General features: G+C 40.9%; 1 protein-coding gene across 1 annotated transcript in view; it reads right to left on the bottom strand.

Annotated features, from left to right (window-relative positions):
• LOC123769493 (trichohyalin) overlaps window positions 1-21,085 on the bottom strand; it is a 518,341-nt gene that overhangs the window by 318,874 nt on the left and 178,382 nt on the right. Inside the window, 1 exon segment of the mRNA XM_069308773.1 lies at window positions 12,519-12,590. Coding sequence (XP_069164874.1) covers window positions 12,519-12,590 — 72 coding nt within the window.

The raw sequence follows: 21,085 nt of genomic DNA, 5'->3' as shown, positions 1-21,085 counted from the left end.
TCACCATACCAGCTCAGTGGTTCTCTATGGTGAACACAAATGTAGATACTGATATATAATGTGTGTATTAGTGTAATAACAGCAAAAGGATTATGATGGGAAGAGCCATTTGGGTGACGGAGGTGGCGTCGTCTGCATGACTTGTCTAGCTGTGTGCAGAGTGGCACTGTGCACCCTACAAACTTAGGTGGACAGCTACAGTGCATACAACATGTAAATACTTATATATAATGTGTGTATATAGTGTAATAACACCCCAAACAGTATTGTTGGGGAGAAATTTAGTGCGCCTGACCTTGAATGAGTGAGAGAGGCAGCCGCCAGCTGACTGTGAGTGTAATTACCTAAGTGTAGTTACAGGATGAGAGCTACGCTCGTGGTGTCCCGTCTTCCCAGCACTCTTTGTCATATAACGCTTTGAAACTAGTGTAGCGATGTCTCTTAGTTCCTGAACTAATTATATCAGCTTAGTTGTACAGTTGTGGTGAACAAAACATGTAAATACTTAAACATAATGTGTGTGTATATAGTGTAATAACTGCAAAACTATTTGTTTATTGTTTTATGAACGCAATAATTGAATCACTAATATGAACACAATACTTTTGAGTATAGTGATGATTCACACATATTATATAAATCTATCACACTAGAATAATATTACTGCAAAAAAATAAGAAAAAATCAATCTGAGACATTGAAATAATTAGGTAATAATATCTTTGTGGCAACTCCCACCTGTCAGCTCGGGTGACACTGACCGCCCCTAACGACCACTCTGTCAACGACCACTTTGTGGCGGACTTCCTCGGCCTACGATTTTTTCCCCCATGCTCAGGAAACACTAATTAACATTTTTAGAAGATGAAACAATTTTTTAGATTTTTTTCTTGCGTGCAGGTGTGTAAATCTCCTTAGGACCCCTTAGCAGCTTAAGGGGTTAAAAAATGCGACGTATTTGTAAACCTTAAATCACAACTATATTCACGCTTTCTGTACATTGGCCACAATAAGCTAGGTGGGTTTTTGATGTCTGTGCGCTTCTAATCAGGCAAAACAGTTATTTTTTACGGCGTGGCAAATCGGGAGAATGGGCGGCGGCATTTACATTATTTAAAGAATAGTTATGTTGTTAGGAGAACTGGCGCAGTGCGCTGTGCGGCAGCCGTTGCCTGGCAACACCTAGGAGAGGCAGCTGTTGTGTAAAGGGGAAGGAGCTATAATAATCTTTACTATTATACTTTCTAAAATTTGATACTATGTTCCAAACTCTGCTCTCTTCTCATTATACTACGTGCTAATCTATCCCAATCTTACATACAGTATTTGTACATGGGGTTCAACCACTGCAAACTACCTCAAGCCCATCATCACTCAGCAAAAATTTGGTATCAAAACAATAACAAACTCTGTTTTCAGACAACACACAGACCCCCCCCCCCCCTGTTTAAATCCCTAAACATGCTAAACATAAACTCACTCCACACATTCTCTTGTGTCATTTACATGTACAAAACCTTGTTCCTAGATGCAAATCCTGATCTGAAACTTTCCTTGACAGATGTAATAGAACCCTAAATCACCACACTAGAAATAAATATATCTTTAATATCCCTAGAAATTGAAATTGAAATAAATTTATTGAGGTAAAATACACACAAAGGGATGAGGTAGCTCAAGCTAAGTCAAACTAAATCTGTGTAAACACTATGCAAATAAAGGGACCTAGTCTATAGAACTAGCTCCCTAACGAATTAAAAAGCTGTCTAACCTACTCCTTAATCTAAAGTAGAACCAAAAAGTACCTTATTTCATCCTAATAGTTTCCAACCCTAGTGCATCAAACTCGCACTGCTACCCACTCCTCCAAAATATGTGCCTAAGCCATACAACTTCACCGTTGTATGCCATCACCTTATACAGTATCATGGTTGTTATGTTGAATGCAAATATTTACTACTATGCACTGTACCTAGAAATAATCCTCAAATTATGCTACAATGTACCGGTTGATAATCCTCAAATGTCACTGTAATGTACCTACTAATTATCTTTTTTTTTTACAATGTACTTGCTAACATCTTTAAATTTTCCTACAAATTACCTACTTATATTTATCTGTTAGATTAAGGACCTGCCCTAAACGCTATGCGTGCTAGTGGCTTTATAATAATGTAAAATCATCAATGCTATGTACTCTCATAAATGTACCTTCTGTATATATTGGTATATATATAACAACAGGTTTTCTTTTATACATGTCTCATTGAATATGACAGCATATTCTGTATTGACTATTTTCTGGTTTAGGGTTTTTATCCTACTAACTAGTGCTCTTGCATCAGGGTTTAGTTGGAAGAGGAGTTCTCCAAAAGTCATGTTCACTTTCGAGGTGAAGAAAAAGAAGTAAATAACTATAGAAGGTATTATACTTATTATAAAATTACACAACGTTTCGAACCTACATGGTTCATTCTCAAGTGATAAGAAAATGATTGATTGATTGATGAAGATTAAGCCACCCAAGAGGTGGCACGGGCATGAATAGCCCGTAAGTGGTGCCCCTTTTGAGCCATTACCAGTATCAAAAGATGATACTGCAGATCTGTGGAGGTGCGGCTGCACCCTGCGTGACGGGAGATGTCTCCCGGCCCAAATGGTGACCAAATGGTGTGTAAGAAAATACAAAGTGCACTAGATTTATACCAGTACGGGGTCAGGTGAAGACAAGTAGAATAAAGGAAAAGGTAAGGCAAAAATAGAGGACGAAGCACATACAATGATTAATCATGTGTAGTAGGCCTATTATGTTGAGCAGTGTCTTCTATGTTGGCATCGTTATGTTCCGGTCTTGTTCTTACTCTCATGGTGGGTAGAGTAAATAGTTCTGTAATTTGGGTATTCATAGGAAGTTGTTCTATTTTTATATTAATTACAGAACTATTTACTCTACCCACCATGAGAGTAAGAACAAGACCGGAACATAACGATGCCAACATAGAAGACACTGCTCAACATAATAGGCCTACTACACATGATTAATCATTGTATGTGCTTCGTCCTCTATTTTTGCCTTACCTTTTCCTTTATTCTACTTGTCTTCACCTGACCCCGTACTGGTATAAATCTAGTGCACTTTGTATTTTCTTATCACTTGAGAATGAACCATGTAGGTTCGAAACGTTGTGTAATTTTATAATAAGTATAATACATTCTATAGTTATTTACTTCTTTTTCTTCACCTCGAAAGTGAACATGACTTTTGGAGAACTCCTCTTCCAACTAAACCCTGATGCAAGAGCACTAGTTAGTGGGATAAAAACCCTAAACCAGAAAATAGTCAATACAGAATATGATGTCATATTCAATGAGACATGTATAAAAGAAAACCTGCTGCCAGTATACACCAATATAAACCCACATGACCCAGCAGTTCACAATGCAGAGTTTACCTATAGGTATAGGCAAGATCTCACACGGCATCAACTTAACACGAAAAAGGGAAGCCCTCCAAACCTTTACAGAGCAAGCTGAACATCAGTTAAATAAATGGACCCAGTACGACATCCCCCAACCAACTCAAGCAAACCATCAACAGTGAACTATTTAACCTGAAACAACACCACAAAACTCGTATAGAAACGAAGACACTCCATAAGTTGACAGCCCTAAATGGTGGACAGTTAAAGATCCCTCGTCCAAAAGATGGCTGCATAAACCTCACTTCTCATGATCTTCTGTATATGTATATATATATATATATATATATATATATATATATATATATATATATATAATATAATATAATATAATATAATATATATATATATATATATATATAATATAATATATATATATATATATATATATATATATATAAATATTATTTTTTTTTTTAAGTTATATTTATAAAAATAAATCAATAAATAAATAAATATTTAAAATATATATTTATATATATATTATATATATATAAATATATATATATATAAATATATATATATATATATATATGTCGTACCTAGTAGCCCGAACGCACTTCTCGGCCTACTATGCAAGGCCCGATTTGCCTAATGAGCCAAGTTTTCCTGAATATATTTTTTTTTATTTTTTCTTATGAAATGATAAAGCTACCCATTTCATTATGTATGAGGTCAATTTTTTTTATTGGAATTAAAATTAACGTAGATATATGACCAAACCTAACCAACCCTACCTAACCTAACCTAACCTATCTTTATAGGTTAGGTTAGGTAGCCGAAAAAGTTTGGTTAGGTTAGGTTAGGTAGGTTAGGTAGTCGAAAAAACATTAATTCATGAAAACTTGGCTTATTAGGCAAATCGGGCCTTGCATAGTAGGCCGAGAAGTGCGTTCTGGCTACTAGGTACGACATATATATATATATATGTACCTTCTGTATATTTATAAATAAATAAGTAAATAATAAAAGGATTACAGTGGATTGGAGGTGTCTGACCGAGGCAGGATGGGGCACAGGTGATCTGAAATTTTTAGTCACGTCTTCCGAGAATGACGGAGTCTTTATACTAATTCATTACTTTAAAGTAGAGCGAGACATTAGTGAGAGACACACAGGACACCAGGAGACACGAAGGCGGAAGTGGGGAGAGGCAGTGAGGCAAGCACAGAAGAGGTAAGGGGGAGAGGCAGCGATACAAGCACAGAAGAGGTAAGGGGGAGAGGCAGCGAGGCAAGCACAGAAGAGGGGAGTGGGGAGAGGCAGCGAGCCGAACACAGAAGAGGCAGCGAGCCGAACACAGAAGAGGCTGAACATAAGGAGCTGGACACAGAATAAGGAAAAGGAAAACGCAGAAAGAGCAACATTAACGTGCGGAAGAAAATGTATAACAGTGAAGAGTGAATGTAAGAATTGAGTGCAAGAGTGAATGAAAGGGATGAGTGTAAAAGTGAATAAAAGGGGGTGAATGAAAGATGAATGAACCTTAGTTATAACAAAAAGGAGGCCTGATCGAGGACCGGGCCGTGGGGACGCTAAGCCCTGAAATCATCTCTAGATAACCTCAAAGTAACCATGAACGGCCAGTGGAAACAAGGGAAAAATACATAACAGATAAACCATTGTATTATAATGTGACTTGAAAATTGATTTAAAAAAAATCACTTATTAAATAGAATCAATCAGTTTATAAGTATAATAAATTCCTATACTTGTACTAAAACATACATTATAATCTACCATAAAGAAAATTTACATAACCTATTATTCCTAACCATTATTAGCCATCCCTAAAGTAGATCAAATTAGTCCTATATCAGCAGGTTTAGAAAGCCGTCAAAATAAATTACGTAAATTAGTTATGTGAAGAATGTTTTTTTGCAATTTGCAACAAAATTAGAACTGCTAATTTGGCAAAACAGTCCTTGTCAACTAGGCAAAGAGAGGAGTGCTGAGTATAACCTGCTTGATGGGGTTCTGGGAGTTCTTCTACTCCTCAAGTAGGCCCGAGGCCAGGCTTGACTTGTGAGAGTTTGGTCCACCAGGCTGTTGCTTGGAGCGGCCCGCAGGCCCACATATCCACCACAGCCTGGTTGGTCCGGCACTTCTTGAAGAATATTGAATATTACCTAGTTTTCTATTTAAGATGTCCACGGTTGTTCCGGCAATATTTCTTAAACTCGCTGGGAGGGTGTTGAACAACCGTGGACCTCTGATGTTTATACAGTGTTCTCTGATTGTGCCTATGGCACCTCTGCTCTTCACTGGTTCTATTTTGCATTTTCTTCCATATCGTTCACTTCAGTAAGTTGTTATTTTACTGTGTAGATTTGGTACTTGGCCCTCCAGTATCTTCCAGGTGTATATTATTTGATCTCTCTCGTCTCCTTCCTAGTGAGTACATTTGGAGAGCTTTGAGATGATCCCAATAATTTAGGTGCTGAATCGCGTCTATTTATGCCGTATGTGTTCTATGTATTCCCTCTATTTTATCAATCTCTCCTGCTCAGGAGGAGGAAGTGAGTACTGAGCAGTACTCAAGACGGGACCGCATAAGTGATTTGAATAGAATAACCATTGTGATGGGATCCATGAATTTGAATGTTCTCGTAATCCATCTTATCATTTTTCTGGCTGACTCAATATATGCTCCATAAACGTTAGGTCGTCAGACATCATAATTCACAAATCCTTTACATGTTGCTTTCCTACTATGAGCAGATTTGAATGTGTTTTGTACCCTGAATCATGTTTAAGGTTCTCATTTTTACCGTACCTGAGTACCTGGAATTTATCACTGTTGAACATCATGTTATTTTCTGCTGCCCAGTCAAAATTTTATTAATATCTGCTTGCAATTTTTCAATGTCTTCAGAAGAGGTAATTTTCATGCTGATTTTTGTGTCATCTGCAAAGGATGACTCGAAGCTGTGACTTGTAATTTTGTCTATATCTGATATGAGAATAAGGAAAAACAGTGGAACAAGGACTGTACCCTGAGGTACAGAACTTTTAACTGCGCTCGGACTCGATTTTATATGGTTGACTGTTACTCTATGTGTTCTGTTCGACAGAAAATGGAGTATCCACCGTCCTACTTAACCGGTTATTCCCTTTGACCTCATTTTGTGTGCTATCACTCCATGGTCACATTTATCGAGTGTCTTTGCTTAGTCCGTGTATACCACATCTGCATTCTGTTTTTCTTCCAATTCCTCGGTGATTTTGTCGTGGTGGTCAAGTAGCTGTGAGAGACATGATCTTCCTGCTCTAAATCCATGTTGGCCTGGGTTGTGGAGGTCATTGGTCTCCATGAAACTTGTGACCCGACTCCTGATCACCCTCTCAAATACTTTTATTATGTGGGACGTTAGTGCAATTGGTCTATAATTCTTTGCCAATGCTTTGCTCCCTCCCTTGTGTAGAGGGGCTATGTCTGCTGATTTAAGCGCATCTGGTATCTCCTTGGTACAGCAGGCTGTTGCATGGAGCAGCCCGCAGGCCCACATATCCACTACAGCCTGGTTGGTCTGGCACTTCTTGCAAGAGTTTGTCTAAGTGTCTCTTGAATACATCCACCTTTGTTCCGGCATTATTTCTAATGCTTGCTAGGAGGGTGTTGAACAGCAGTGGACCCTTGATGTATAGACAGTGCTCTCTGATTGTGCCTATGGCACCTCTACTCTCTACTGCATTTTCTTCGGTATCTTTTGCTCCTGTATGTTGTTATTATACTGTTCAAATTTGGGACCTGGCCTTCCAGTATTTTCCATGTATATATTATTTGATACCTTTCTCGTCTCCTTTCTAGAGAGTACATTTTGAGAGCTTTGAGACGGTCCCAATAATTTAGATGTTTTATCGTTTCTGTGTGTGCCGTATATGTTCTCTGTATTCCCTCTAATTCAGAGATCTCTCCTGCTCTGAAAGGGAATCTAAAAATTTAAGCAGGGAACCTTCCATTAAACTATAGACCTGTAGCACTGACAATAATGATAGTATAAGCTCTAGACAAAATAATGAAACTGAAATGGACAGAATACCTGGAAAGTAAAGAAATAATAACGGACGGGCAGTTTGGTTTCCGAACGAGAAGGTCTTGGGTAACAAATCTACGTTTCTCAGTTTCTCTTAGTTTCTTAAAAAATCTTTTAGTGTCAACAATAGAGCCACATAAAAATTGCAAAATATGGAAGGTTGGGCTCAGTGCATATACCCAGACTTAAAATTAAAGCCTTTGACAAGTTTCCACAAGAGACTCTTCTGGAAGTTGGATTACATTGGCAGGGTGACAGACTGATTTCTAAATTGAATGAGAATCTTTTTGACAGGATGAGAACTTTTATTTTAACAGACAAATGTAAGCAGTGATGAGAGGCAACGTATCTGGAGAAGTGTCACTAGCGGAGTATTTAAAGGTTCAGTTCCTGTACCCGTAATGCTTATTATCTATGTACTCCCTCTGGTAGATTATTTATAGAGTTACAAGAGCATGTTTGCAGAGGATGCTAAGTTGCTAGGGAGAGTCAAGGACATAAATTACTTTACTATCCTGAAAAATTACCTAGACAAAATACATATGGCAGAAGGAATTCAACATAAGTAAATGTAACATAATGGAATGAAGAATTCCATTATGTGGAATTCCGAAGAACAGACTACACATAACCTACAAATTACGTAGACAAATATGAAAAACTTGTGATAAAGAAAGTGGTCTAAAAGTGACTGGATAGATAGCTGTCACCAAGGAGCCATTTAAAGAACAATGTGAGAGGACAGGCATTATATATATATATATATATATATATATATATATATATATATATATATATATATATGTCGTACCTAGTAGCCAGAACGCACTTCTCAGCCTACTATGCAAGGCTCGATTTGCCTAGTAAGCCAAGTTTTCACGAAATAATTGTTTTTCGACTACCTAACCTACCTAACCTAACCTAAACTAACTTTTTTGGGTAACTAACCGAACCTAACCTATAGAGATAGGTTAGATTAGGTTAGGTAGGGTTGGTTAGGTTCGGTCATATATCTACGTTAATTTTAACTCCAATAAAAAAAATTAACCTCATGCATAATGAAATGGGTAGCTTTATCATTTCATAAGAAAAAATTTAGAGAAAATATATTAATTCAGGAAAACTTGGCTTATTAGGCAAATCAGGCCTTGCATAGTAGGCCGAGAAGTGCGTTCTGGCTACTAGGTACGACATTATATATATATATATATATATATATATATATATATATATATATATATATATATATATATATATATATATATATATATATATATAATGTTGTTGCATAATGTTCCTGGGGACTTTTAATAATTGTATTAGAAAACTAAACATATATTGGATACAAATTCTTATTTAAATCCTTTATTATATGCTGTTGTGATAACTGAGTGGCATAGAAATGATTTCAGTTGACACTTGCATGTGTTAAGTGTATTATTTGAAAATGGTGAAAATTCGTTGAAAAACAAAAGAACAAAAATTTCCCACAGACAAGAGCACTAGATGACATCACCATAAATGAAAGCACCATAGATGACATCGCCACAGATTAAAGCACCATAGAGGACATCACCAGAGACGAGAGCATCACAGAGGACATCACCAGAGACGACAGCATCACAGAGGACATCACCACAGACGAGAGCATCACAGAGAACATCACCACAGAGAACATCACCACAGACGACAGCATCACAGAGAACATCACCACAGACGACAGCATCACAGAGGACATCACCAGAGACGACAGCATCACAGAGGACATCACCAGAGACGAGAGCATCACAGAGGACATCACCACAGAGAACATCACCACAGACGACAGCATCACAGAAGACATCACCAGAGAGAACATCACAACAGAGGACATCACCACAGACGACAGCATCACAGAGGACATCACCACAGAGAACATCACCACAGACGACATCACCACAGAGGACATCACCACAGACGACATCACCACAGAGGACATCACCACAGAGAACATCACCACAGAGGACATCACCACAGACGACATCACAGACGACATCATCACAGAGAACATCTCCACAGAGGACATCACCACAGAGAACATCACCACAGAACATCACCACAGAGAACATCACAGAAAACATCACCACAGAGGACATCACCACAGACGACATCACCACAGACGACATCATCACAGAGGACATCACCACAGAGGACATCACCACAGACGACATCACCACAGACGACATCACCACAGACGACATCATCACAGAGAACATCACCACAGAGAATATCACCACAGACGACATCACCACAGAGGACATCACCACAGAGAACATCACCACAGAGAACATCACCACAGACGACATCATCACAGAGAACATCACCACAGAGGACATCACCACAGACGACATCATCACAGAGAACATCACCACAGAGGACATCACCACAGAGAACATCACCACAGAGAACATCACCACAGAGAACATCACCACAGAGAACATCACCACAGAGAACATCACCACAGAGGACATCACCACAGACGACATCACCACAGACGACATCACCACAGACGACATCACCACAGACGACATCACCACAGACAGACGACATCACCACAGACAGACGACATCACCACAGACGACATCACCACAGACGACATCATCACAGAGAACATCACCACAGACGACAGCATCACAGAGAACATCACCACAGACGACAGCATCACAGAGAACATCACCACAGAGAACATCACCACAGAGGACATCACCACAGAGAACATCACCACAGACGACAGCATCACAGAGAACATCACCACAGAGAACATCACCACAGAGAACATCACCACAGACGACAGCATCACAGAGAACATCACCACAGTGAACATCACCACAGAGGACATCACCACAGACGACATCACCACAGACGACATCATCACAGAGAACATCACCACAGAGAACATCAACACAGAGGTCATCACCACAGACGACAGCATCACAGAGAACATCACCACAGAGAACATCACCACAGAGAACATCACCACAGAGAACATCACCACAGACGACAGCATCACAGAGAACATCACCACAGAGAATATCACCACAGAGAATATCACCACAGAGAACATCACCACAGACGACATCATCACAGAGAACATCACCACAGAGAACATCACCACAGAGAACATCACCACAGAGAACATCACAGAGAACATCACCACAGACGACATCACCACAGAGAACATCACCACAGAGGACATCACCACAGAGGACATCACCACAGAGAACATCACCACAGAGAACATCACCACAGAGAACATCACCACAGACGACATCACCACAGAGAACATCACCACAGAGGACATCACCACAGAGGACATCACCACAGAGGACATCACCACAGAGGACATCACCACAGAGAACATCACCACAGAGAACATCACCACAGAGAACATCACCACAGAGAACATCACAGAGAACATCACCACAGAGAACATCACCACAGAGAACATCACCACAGACGACAGCATCACAGAGAACATCACCACAGAGAACATCACCACAGAGAACATCACCACAGAAAACAGCATCACAGAGAACATCACAGAGAACATCACCACAGAGGACATCACCACAGAGGACATCACCACAGAGGACAGCATCACAGAGAACATCACCACAGAGAACATCACCACAGAGAACATCACCACAGAGAACATCACCACAGAGAACATCACCACAGAGAACATCACCACAGAGAACATCACCACAGACGACATCATCACAGAGAACATCACCACAGAGAACATCACCACAGAGAACATCACCACAGAGAACATCACCACAGAGAACATCACCACAGAGAACATCACCACAGAGAACATCACCACAGAGAACATCACTACAGAGAACATCACCACAGAGAACATCACCACAGAGAACATCACCACAGAGAACATCACCACAGAGAACATCACCACAGAGAACATCACCACAGACGACAGCATCACAGAGAACATCACCACAGATGTGGTGGCCCTCGGGCCGTGTTTGGGGAGTAGAACTCCCATAACCCCATCAAGCAGGCACCACAGAGCAGAACACCACAGTGAACATCACCATAGTCTGGAGCACCACAGAGCAGAACACCTCAGAGAACATCACCATAGTCTGGAGCACCACAGAGAACACCTCAGAGAACATCACCATAGTCTGGAGCACCACAGAGGAGAACACCACAGTGAACATCACCATAGTCTGGAGCACCACAGAGCAGAACACCTCAGAGAACATCACCATAGTCTGGAGCACCACAGAGGAGAACACCACAGTGAACATCACCATAGTCTGGAGCACCACAGAGCAGAACACCTCAGAGAACATCACCATAGTCTGGAGCACCACAAAGGAGAACACCACAGAGAACAGCCTAAGACAAACAAGTAACACTTACTAGGCCAGCCAGAGGCTTGGGGCCCGCGCAGGTATGACAAACAATTCCACGTTAGAAAGAACACATTTGACGAGAGATTCTATATGAAAATATAAATTAATAACAAACTTTGATACAGACTACAAGTATATCTCTATAACAAATTAAGCACAGACTATGAAACAAACAATAATGACAGAAGCATAACAAGCAAACAGGGTGAATTAATTAAAACTAGCAGATGAAAGATGGAGATAGAGAAGGCTACTGATAAACGGGAAAAAAGAGGCAATACAAAGGAACAGGCAACACGATATAAACACATAAAAGAGGTCACAATAACTTGAATGATTCTGAGGGTGAAAGATAAAGAAAGAGGAAGGGAGAGAGAGAAGGCTGGCGATAAAGCAGTGGTGTAGAGCGAGGCAGGAGTGTTGGGAGGGAGAGAGAGAAGGCTGGCGATAAAGCAACGGTGTAGAGCGAGGCAGGAGTGTTGGGAGGGAGAGAGAAGGCTAGCGATAAAGCAACGGTGTAGAGCGAGGCAGGAGTGTTGGGAGGGAGAGAGGAGGTGGCGGGTAGGCGTAAATCACTGCACCTCCAGGCTGGGGCCGAGGTTCTTGTGGTGACGCAGCTCCTCCTCCAGCTGCCACACCAGCATCGCTTGTTTCTGTGGAAGACGGAGAAGGAGGCGTTAGTGGCACGCTGCTATGACACAAACACGGCTCCAGCGATGGCTAACTCACTGTGGCACAGCAGACAGTGTGACAGGAGAGCCACTCTGTGTAAACAGCCTAGCCCACTTTATAATAGTGCAGCCCACTCCAACTAAACACAGAGTGGCCCACTGGAAGAGAAGGCAGGGGACGTCCATGTCAAAGCTCACAGGGAAGATGGTAATATTAATAAGATAAGAAATAGCAGTGGTGTGCTGAGCGTGGAACTGTGATAGCAGTGACCACTTGTGAGAGAGAGGCAGTGCAGCGGGTTGTAAGTGTACACATCATCCTGGACTTACAACCATACTTCACAGGCTCCCACAACAGCTCATATGTGTGGTGTACTCTATGAAAATAGAAGAACAGTGTACAGATGTCCATAATGTATCACTGGTCAGATGTCTACATGCATGCTCCTCCCCCAAGCAAAGCATTTATCAGCTGGGTTTGTACTGTAATAAAAATTGGGATGCAAGCATACAAATTGCTCTTAATTGATTCGGAGGCTACAGAGCAGTACCTGTATTGAAGACAAAATAACAGGTGCAATGCTCTAATTTTAATTCATAAAAATCACTGACAAATAAAGCTTCTAAATCTGTACATTATACCGTACATAATTAAAACGATTAATTAAGTGTTAAACTATCATCTTTCTCCTGAGGTAACTAAGAGTACTCGCCGTTGCTGGGGTTCCACAGGCCACATCTGCACTACACAAGAACATAAGAATAAAGGAAACTGTAGAAGGCTTATTGGCCCATACGAGGCAGCTTCTCTTTATAACCAACCAATCTCATTCACATATGTCTTACCTAGGCTTGAAACAATCAAGGGAACCTAATTCTATTACGTTACGTGGCAATTGGTTACAGAAATCAACAACCCTGTTACCGATGAAATCCTCAGATTAGGCAAAATTGTAATTAATTTTGTCAATAAAGATGTTAATAATAATACTAATATCCACATTGTTATGGCCATTCATCCACTTGTACACATCTATCATGTCACCCCCTAATTCTTCGCCTTTCTAGAGAATGTAAGTATATATGTATATATATGAATATAAAATATATATATATATATATATATATATATATATATATATATATATATATATATATATATATATATATATATATATATATATATGTAATATAATATAATATATTTAATATTTATTTCACTAGAACGTGCCCAGTGTAGGATGACAAAGTTAATCCTCCCACATTAGAAACCTGTCATATGAAGAAAGATTGACAAGGCCATACTCTACATTTTACAGTAGTAAAATGTAGAGAATGGCCTTGTCAATCTTTCTTCATATGACAGGTTTCTAATGTGGGAGGATTAACTTTGTCATCCTACACTGGGCACGTTCTAGTGAAATATTAAATATATTATATTATATTATATTATATTATATTATATATATATATATATATATATATATATATATATATATATATATATATATATATATATATTCTATAGTACGGCGACCAAAAGTGAACTGCATAATCTAAATGGGGCCTAACCAGAACAAGATATAGCTGAAGAACACCACCAGGTGTCTTATTACTAACGCTTCGATTAATAAATCCCAGTGCCCTATTTGCCTTATTACGAACATTGATGCATTTATTTTTTTAGTTTTAAATTCTTACAGCAATCAACAGCCAATCAACACATAATTACATTCTACCCACTTCAAGACCCCGAGCCAACACAGAAGCAAGAAAATAAAGCATGTAATGTACCCATTGTTTCGTGTTCTGTCTTGTCCCATTAATTTGTGTCCTGTCACCTCACCCAAAACATTTGTGTCCTGTCACCTCACCCAAAACATTTGTGTCCTGTCACCTCACCCAAAACATTTGTGTCCTGTCACCTCACCCAAAACATTTGTGTCCTGTCACCTCACCCAAAACATTTGTGTCCTATCACCTCACCCAAAACATTTGTGTCCTGTTACCTCACCCAAAACATTTGTGTCCTGTTACCTCACCCAAAACATTTGTGTCCTGTCACCTCACCCAAAACATTTGTGTCCTGTCACCTCACCCAAAACATTTGTGTCCTATCACCTCACCCAAAACATTTGTGTCCTATCACCTCACCCAAAACATTTGTGTCCTGTTACCTCACCCAAAACATTTGTGTCCTATCACCTCACCCAAAACATTTGTGTCCTGTTACCTCACCCAAAACATTTGTGTCCTGTTACCTCACCCAAAACATTTGTGTCCTATCACCTCACCCAAAACATTTGTGTCCTATCACCTCACCCAAAAACGAATATAAGCACGATCTGAGTATGTAAAACAAAATTGTCTTTGAAAATGTAAGAAGTGTTCTTGCGAAATGTTTCTAGGCGTCAGACCATAAATAAAGAGTGAAAATGAACTTTGGAGAGTTCACTTTTCAACTACCCCCGACAGCGAAGAAATATTGAGAAGATTCGTGTTAGAATCATTAATCTTATCCTTTCGGTCATATTCAACGTTGTGTAGTTGTCCTGTGCGTGGGAGGGTATGGGTCGCACACTCCGTGAATAAACTTCAATATATTTGGTCATATTAGGATTACAGTGATAGAACACGGACCACAGTTATCACAAAGTTTAAAACCACATTTAGGAAAGAAAAAATACAGTGATGCCATTAGAACTTTGTGATTAATAGCGAAAACCCACCTACACCAGCCCACGTGGGAACGAGTGCCTACACGAGGCTCTACACGAGGCTCAAGTCTACATATACTTACCTCGGTATACTTAGACAATAGTGAACAATGATACGGTGAATAGTGAACAGTAACAAAACAGGCATAAAGGCTTGAAAGTGTAGGAAAATTGCCACGTGGAAAATTCGGAACGTATAATTCAGTGAATAGTGAGGCATCACACACACCAGACTCGGTCTACAGGGGCCACGAGGTTTGATCTGTGTACACACTCGCTAGGCTGTGAAGGGTCGCCCTCCCCCCCCCCCCCCCCCCCACCCCCTTTACCACTGGTCAACAACCAACGGTCCACTGCCTTACCACCTCCGCCACTGACCAGAAGCATTATGGTCAGAATGCTTTTAGTCAAGATGTGCACAAAATGCAACAAGAAGGTAGATTACCACCAGAGCTTCGAGTGCCAACTATGTTCAGGAGCCACACACAGTAAATGTTCCAACATGTCAAATAATGCCAGGAAAATTGGTCCCAGAGACCACTCGGTGTACTGGTTCTGTAAAAAGGATAATGTTACTGTCTTGAAGATGATCGCATTTCTTGATAAAACCCCAGCAGAGCACAGAGAATCACTTCTAACTGCCTGCACGGAAATCTCCAATGCTTTCAAACAAATTCTCAAGGACACCCAGGCAGAAGCAGAATTGAAGCTACGTCACAGCGCGTCGGGGCCGGATGCAACGTTAACGTCGGGGCCAGATGTGACGTTGGCGTCAGGGCCAGACGCATTGTTGTTTTTGGGCCAGATGCTATGACACCGGACGCAACGTTGGGGTCGGGCGCATGAACCGGGTACGATATTGGTGCCAGGGGTTTTGAAATAAACAAAACAAGGACTCAAAATCTGCCGATATTATTAATGGGGTATCTGTAAGCATTGGATATCAGGGAGAACAAATGGACAATGTAAATATGATCATCCCAGAAAGTGCAGGACCCTTCTTAGTACAGGTAAATGTATGCAGGCGATGAGTCACAATAACGTGGCTAAAGTATGTTGACCAGACCACACACTAGAAGGTGAAGGGACGACGACGTTTCGGTCCGTCCTGGACCATTCTCAAGTCGATTGTACAGGTAAATATACCAAAAGCTGTGATCTCTTTCACCCAGAACTGTGCAAGAACTCTTTAAATAAGAATAAATGTTTGAACACAGAATGTTCAGCTTTTCATATAAAAGTGCAAACGACCATCAATACTCAGAATAGACCTAAAACGTTGATGAAGCGAGAGGGGCTATTCAGTAAATTCAATTTTAATTATAAAAGGATAGACTGGGAGATAATAAACAGGGAACTTACAAACATTCCATGGGAAAGTGTTTTAAGTAATACAAGTCCTACAGAAGGAATAGAAAAACTGACTTCGGAAGCGTATGAAGTCTGTCTGAAACATGTTCCTTTGAGGAAAACCAGAAAGGGATCCAACGTAGAAAGAGAACGCAGACGACACTATAAACGAAGGAAATAAAATAACGGAGATGCTTATGCAGACACGAATTTCCCGTCAAAGAAGGAATAATTTAAATAGGGAGATTGAAGAAATCGAGCGGAAATTGAAACACTCATATCAAACTGAAGAAAGGCAGTTAGAACAGAAAGCAAATCAGGAAATAAAGAAAAATAAAAAATACTTCTTCACATATGCGAAATCAAAAGCAAAAACCACTGCCAGTATTGGACCTATTCGTACGAGTGAAGGTTCATACACGGAGGATGACAAAGAAATTAGTGAAATCCTAAGAAAGCAGTACAAGGACATGTTTAGCACTCCGATAAACAACATGAAAGTGGAAGATCCAGACAATTTCTTTATGCGGGATATTCAAACCCCTGTAAATATAACTGATATCAACACGAGCGCACTAGACTTCGAAAGAGAAATTGAAAACATGCCCATGCACTCGGCCCCAGGTCCAGATTCATGGAATTCAATATTTATAAAGAAATGTAAAGTGCCGGTAGCACAGGCACTCAGTATGGTGTGGAGGAAGACCTTGGACACGGGGGAGATACCAGATGCACTTAAAGTAGCAGACATAGCCCCTCTACACAAGGGAGGGAGCAAAGCATTGACAAAGAATTATAGACCAGTTGCACTAACGTCCCACATAATAAAAGTATTTGAGAGAGTGATTAGGAATCAGGTCACCAATTTCATGGAGACCAATGACCTTCACAACCCAGGCCAACATGGATTTCGAGCGGGAAGATCGTGTCTCTCACAGCTACTTGAGCACTACGACAATGTCACTGAGGCATTAGAAGAAAAACAGAATGCTGATGTGATATAAACGGACTTTGCAAAGGCTTTCGATAAATGTGACCATGGCGTGATAGCACACAAAATGAAGTCAATGGGAATAACCGGTAAAGTAGGACGCTGGATACTCAGTTTTCTGTCAAACAGGACTCAGCGAGTAACGGTCAACCATATAAAATCGAGTCTGAGCGCAGTTAAAAGCTCTGTACCTCAGGGTACAGTCCTTGCACCGCTGCTTTTCCTTATTCTCATATCAGATATAGACAAAAATACAAGTCACAGCTTCGTGTCATACTTTGCAGATGACACAAAATTCAATATGAAAATTACCTCGGCTGAAGACATTGAAAAATTTCAAGCTGATATTAATAAAGTTTTCGACTGGGCATCAGAAAATAACATGATGTTTAACAGTGATAAATTCCAGGTACTCAGGTACGGTAAAAATGAGGACCTTAAACATAATACAGGGTACAAAACACAATCAAATGTGCCCATAGTAGGAAAACAGCATGTAAAGGATTTGGGAATAATGATGTCTGACGACCTAACGTTTAGGGAGCATAACCAAGCAAATATTGCGTCAGCCAGAAAAATGATAGGATGGATTACGAGAACTTTCAAATCCAGGGATCCCATCACAATGGTTGTACTCTTCAAGTCACTTGTGTTGTCCCGTCTTGAGTACTGCTCAGCACTCACTTCCCCCTTCAGAGCAGGAGAGATGCTGAAATTGAGGGAATACAGAGAACATATACGGCACGCATAGACGCGATAAAGCACCTAAATTATTGGGATCGTCTCAAAGCCCTCCAAATGTACTCACTAGAAAGAAGACGAGAGAGAGATATCAAATAATATACACCTGGAAGATACTGGAGGGCCAAGTACCAAATCAACATAGTAAAATAACAACGTACTGGAGTGAACGATATGGAAGAAAATGCAGAATAGAACCAGTGAAGAGCAGGAGTGCCATGGGCACAATCAGAGAACACTGTATAAACATCAGAGGTCCGCGGTTGTTCAACGTCCTCCCAGCGACTATAAGAAATATTGCCGGAACAACCGTGGACATCTTCAAGATGAAACTAGATTTATTCCTCCAAGGAGTGCCGGACCAACCGGGCTGTGGTGGGTATGTGGGCCTGCGGGCCGCTCCAAGCAACAGCCTGGTGGACCAAACTCTCACAAGTCAAGCCTGGCCTCGGGCCGGGCTTGGGGAGTAGAAGAACTCCCAGAACCCCATCAACCAGGTAAAAGGTACCAAGTGAATAAGACCGACAAACCACATCGATGATAGCAGCCACAACACTATTTACCAGGATGATTTTTTAGCAAGAGGAGGAGAAGAATGGTTAAAAAATGTCCAGACTCTACCACCAACCGGTCAAATGCTAGAGAGGATGCAAACACAGTGGCCTCCTTACCAAAGCCTCAGATATTAACACCAAGTAAAGCATCCAGCACTTCCACAGACATAACATCATTTTTATTTGCCAACATTCAGGGTGTAAAAACACGCAAATTCAACAGAGTACACTTCATAAATGGCCTCTTACATGAGGCAAATGCAGTGTTTGCAGCCCTAACAGAAACTCACTCCAAGGACTACCAAGGAACAACTAATACCGCAATACCCGTTGACCAGACCACACACTAGAAGGTGAAGGGACGACCACGTTTCTGTCCAGTCCTGGACCATTCTCAATCGACTTGAGAATGGTCCAGGACGGACCGAAACGTGGTCGTCCCTTCACCTTCTAGTGTGTGGTCTGGTCAACATACTTTAGCCACGTTATTGTGACTCATCGCCCGCAATACCCGCACACCCAATAAAATTGTTCTACAGAAACTTCTTCTCTTGGGAGCCGGTCGGCCGAGCGGACAGCACGCTGGACTTGTGATCCTGTGGTCCTGGGTTCGATCCCGGGCGCCGGCGAGAAACAATGGGCAGAGTTTCTTTCACCCTATGCCCCTGTTACCTAGCAGTAAAATAGGTACCTGGGTGTTAGTCAGCTGTCACGGGCTGCTTCCTGGGGGTGGAGGCCTGGTCGAGGACCGGGCAGCGGGGACACTAAAGCCCCGAAATCATCTCAAGATAACCTCAAGATAACCTCAAGATAACCTTCCCGGCCTACAAAGTGCAGGAAAGTGCCCAAAAGAGATCATCGAGAGGAACGTTACCCCAACTGATGTCAACCAAAAGATAAAACAAACAATATATTATAAGACTAAGAAAACTGCCAACCTGCTAATGAAGAATTCTCCCGACACCAAGAAAAACGTCTTGAACGATTATCTTGAGATTATCTTGAGATGATTTCGGGGCTTTAGTGTCCCCGCGGCCCGGTCCTCGACCAGGCCTCCACCCCCAGGAAGCAGCCCGTGACAGCTGACTAACACCCAGGTACCTATTTTACTGCTAGGTAACAGGGGCATAGGGTGAAAGAAACTCTGCCCATTGTTTCTCGCCGGCGCCTGGGATCGAACCCAGGACCACAGGATTACAAGTCCAGCGTGCTGTCCGCTCGGCCGACCAGCTCCCACGATACCAACGTTGTCTAAGCCTTCACGTGCCCACTTGGGGAGTGTCACCCACAACGATCTTAGTATATAGGCAAGACAACAACGTTTCTCTCTAGGTGTTTAACACTGCATGTGGGGACCGACCTGTGAGATTTATATTTATTTAATTTATATGAATTTATATTTACGTTAATTTATATACTTCGATAGCAATTTGTATAATGTTAAGTGGACTGTATTTCTGCAATAATCTCTTAATCTCACAAATCGATCCTCTACACATTAGGGGGGGTTTATATTACACATATGCAGCCAATCAAATTACAGTAATAGCTACATACATTGATGAGGTTCCTTCTCTTATAGTACAGCAGGTTAGTCCACCAGGTATAACTAGGGTGTAGACACCAAATTATCCTCTTTGAGGTAGCTTCCATATCACCCAGTAACTGGTGCACAAAATCTTGCATCCTCGTCTTGACCTGTCAAAAGTGTGCTAGCTGTGAAGCCAGAATCCTATATATGACAAGCTATATCAGAGAAAACACTATACAGTACATGGAACATTAAAGACCTGGCTTAATTACCTTTAGTATGAGGCGATTTCGCGTTCTAACCGGCTAACCCTATATCCTGACATTAATGGCCATAAATGAATGATAAACGGGTTTCGGATAGACACTTAACTTGTATTTGTAGACAGCGTGTTGACAATGGTACACCTTTGGGTTCCATAACACTACGTCCAAGTAAATTTAACAGGAGCCGAATTTGCTCCCGTGTGAGCCTCTGGTCTCATATAAACAACAATGGCTGCCCTCCTTCCTCCACTCTGACGCCTGGCTTACATTGTCCAGATTTCAGAACGTGATAGAAGGGTCACATTTACTCTACTTTAATATTGATAA

The sequence above is a fragment of the Procambarus clarkii genome, chromosome 63 (genome assembly GCF_040958095.1).
Source record: "Procambarus clarkii isolate CNS0578487 chromosome 63, FALCON_Pclarkii_2.0, whole genome shotgun sequence".
Classification (NCBI taxonomy): Eukaryota; Metazoa; Arthropoda; class Malacostraca; order Decapoda; family Cambaridae; genus Procambarus; species Procambarus clarkii.
Note: the sequence above shows the minus strand (reverse complement) of the source record. Positions and strands in the feature narration are given on the sequence as shown.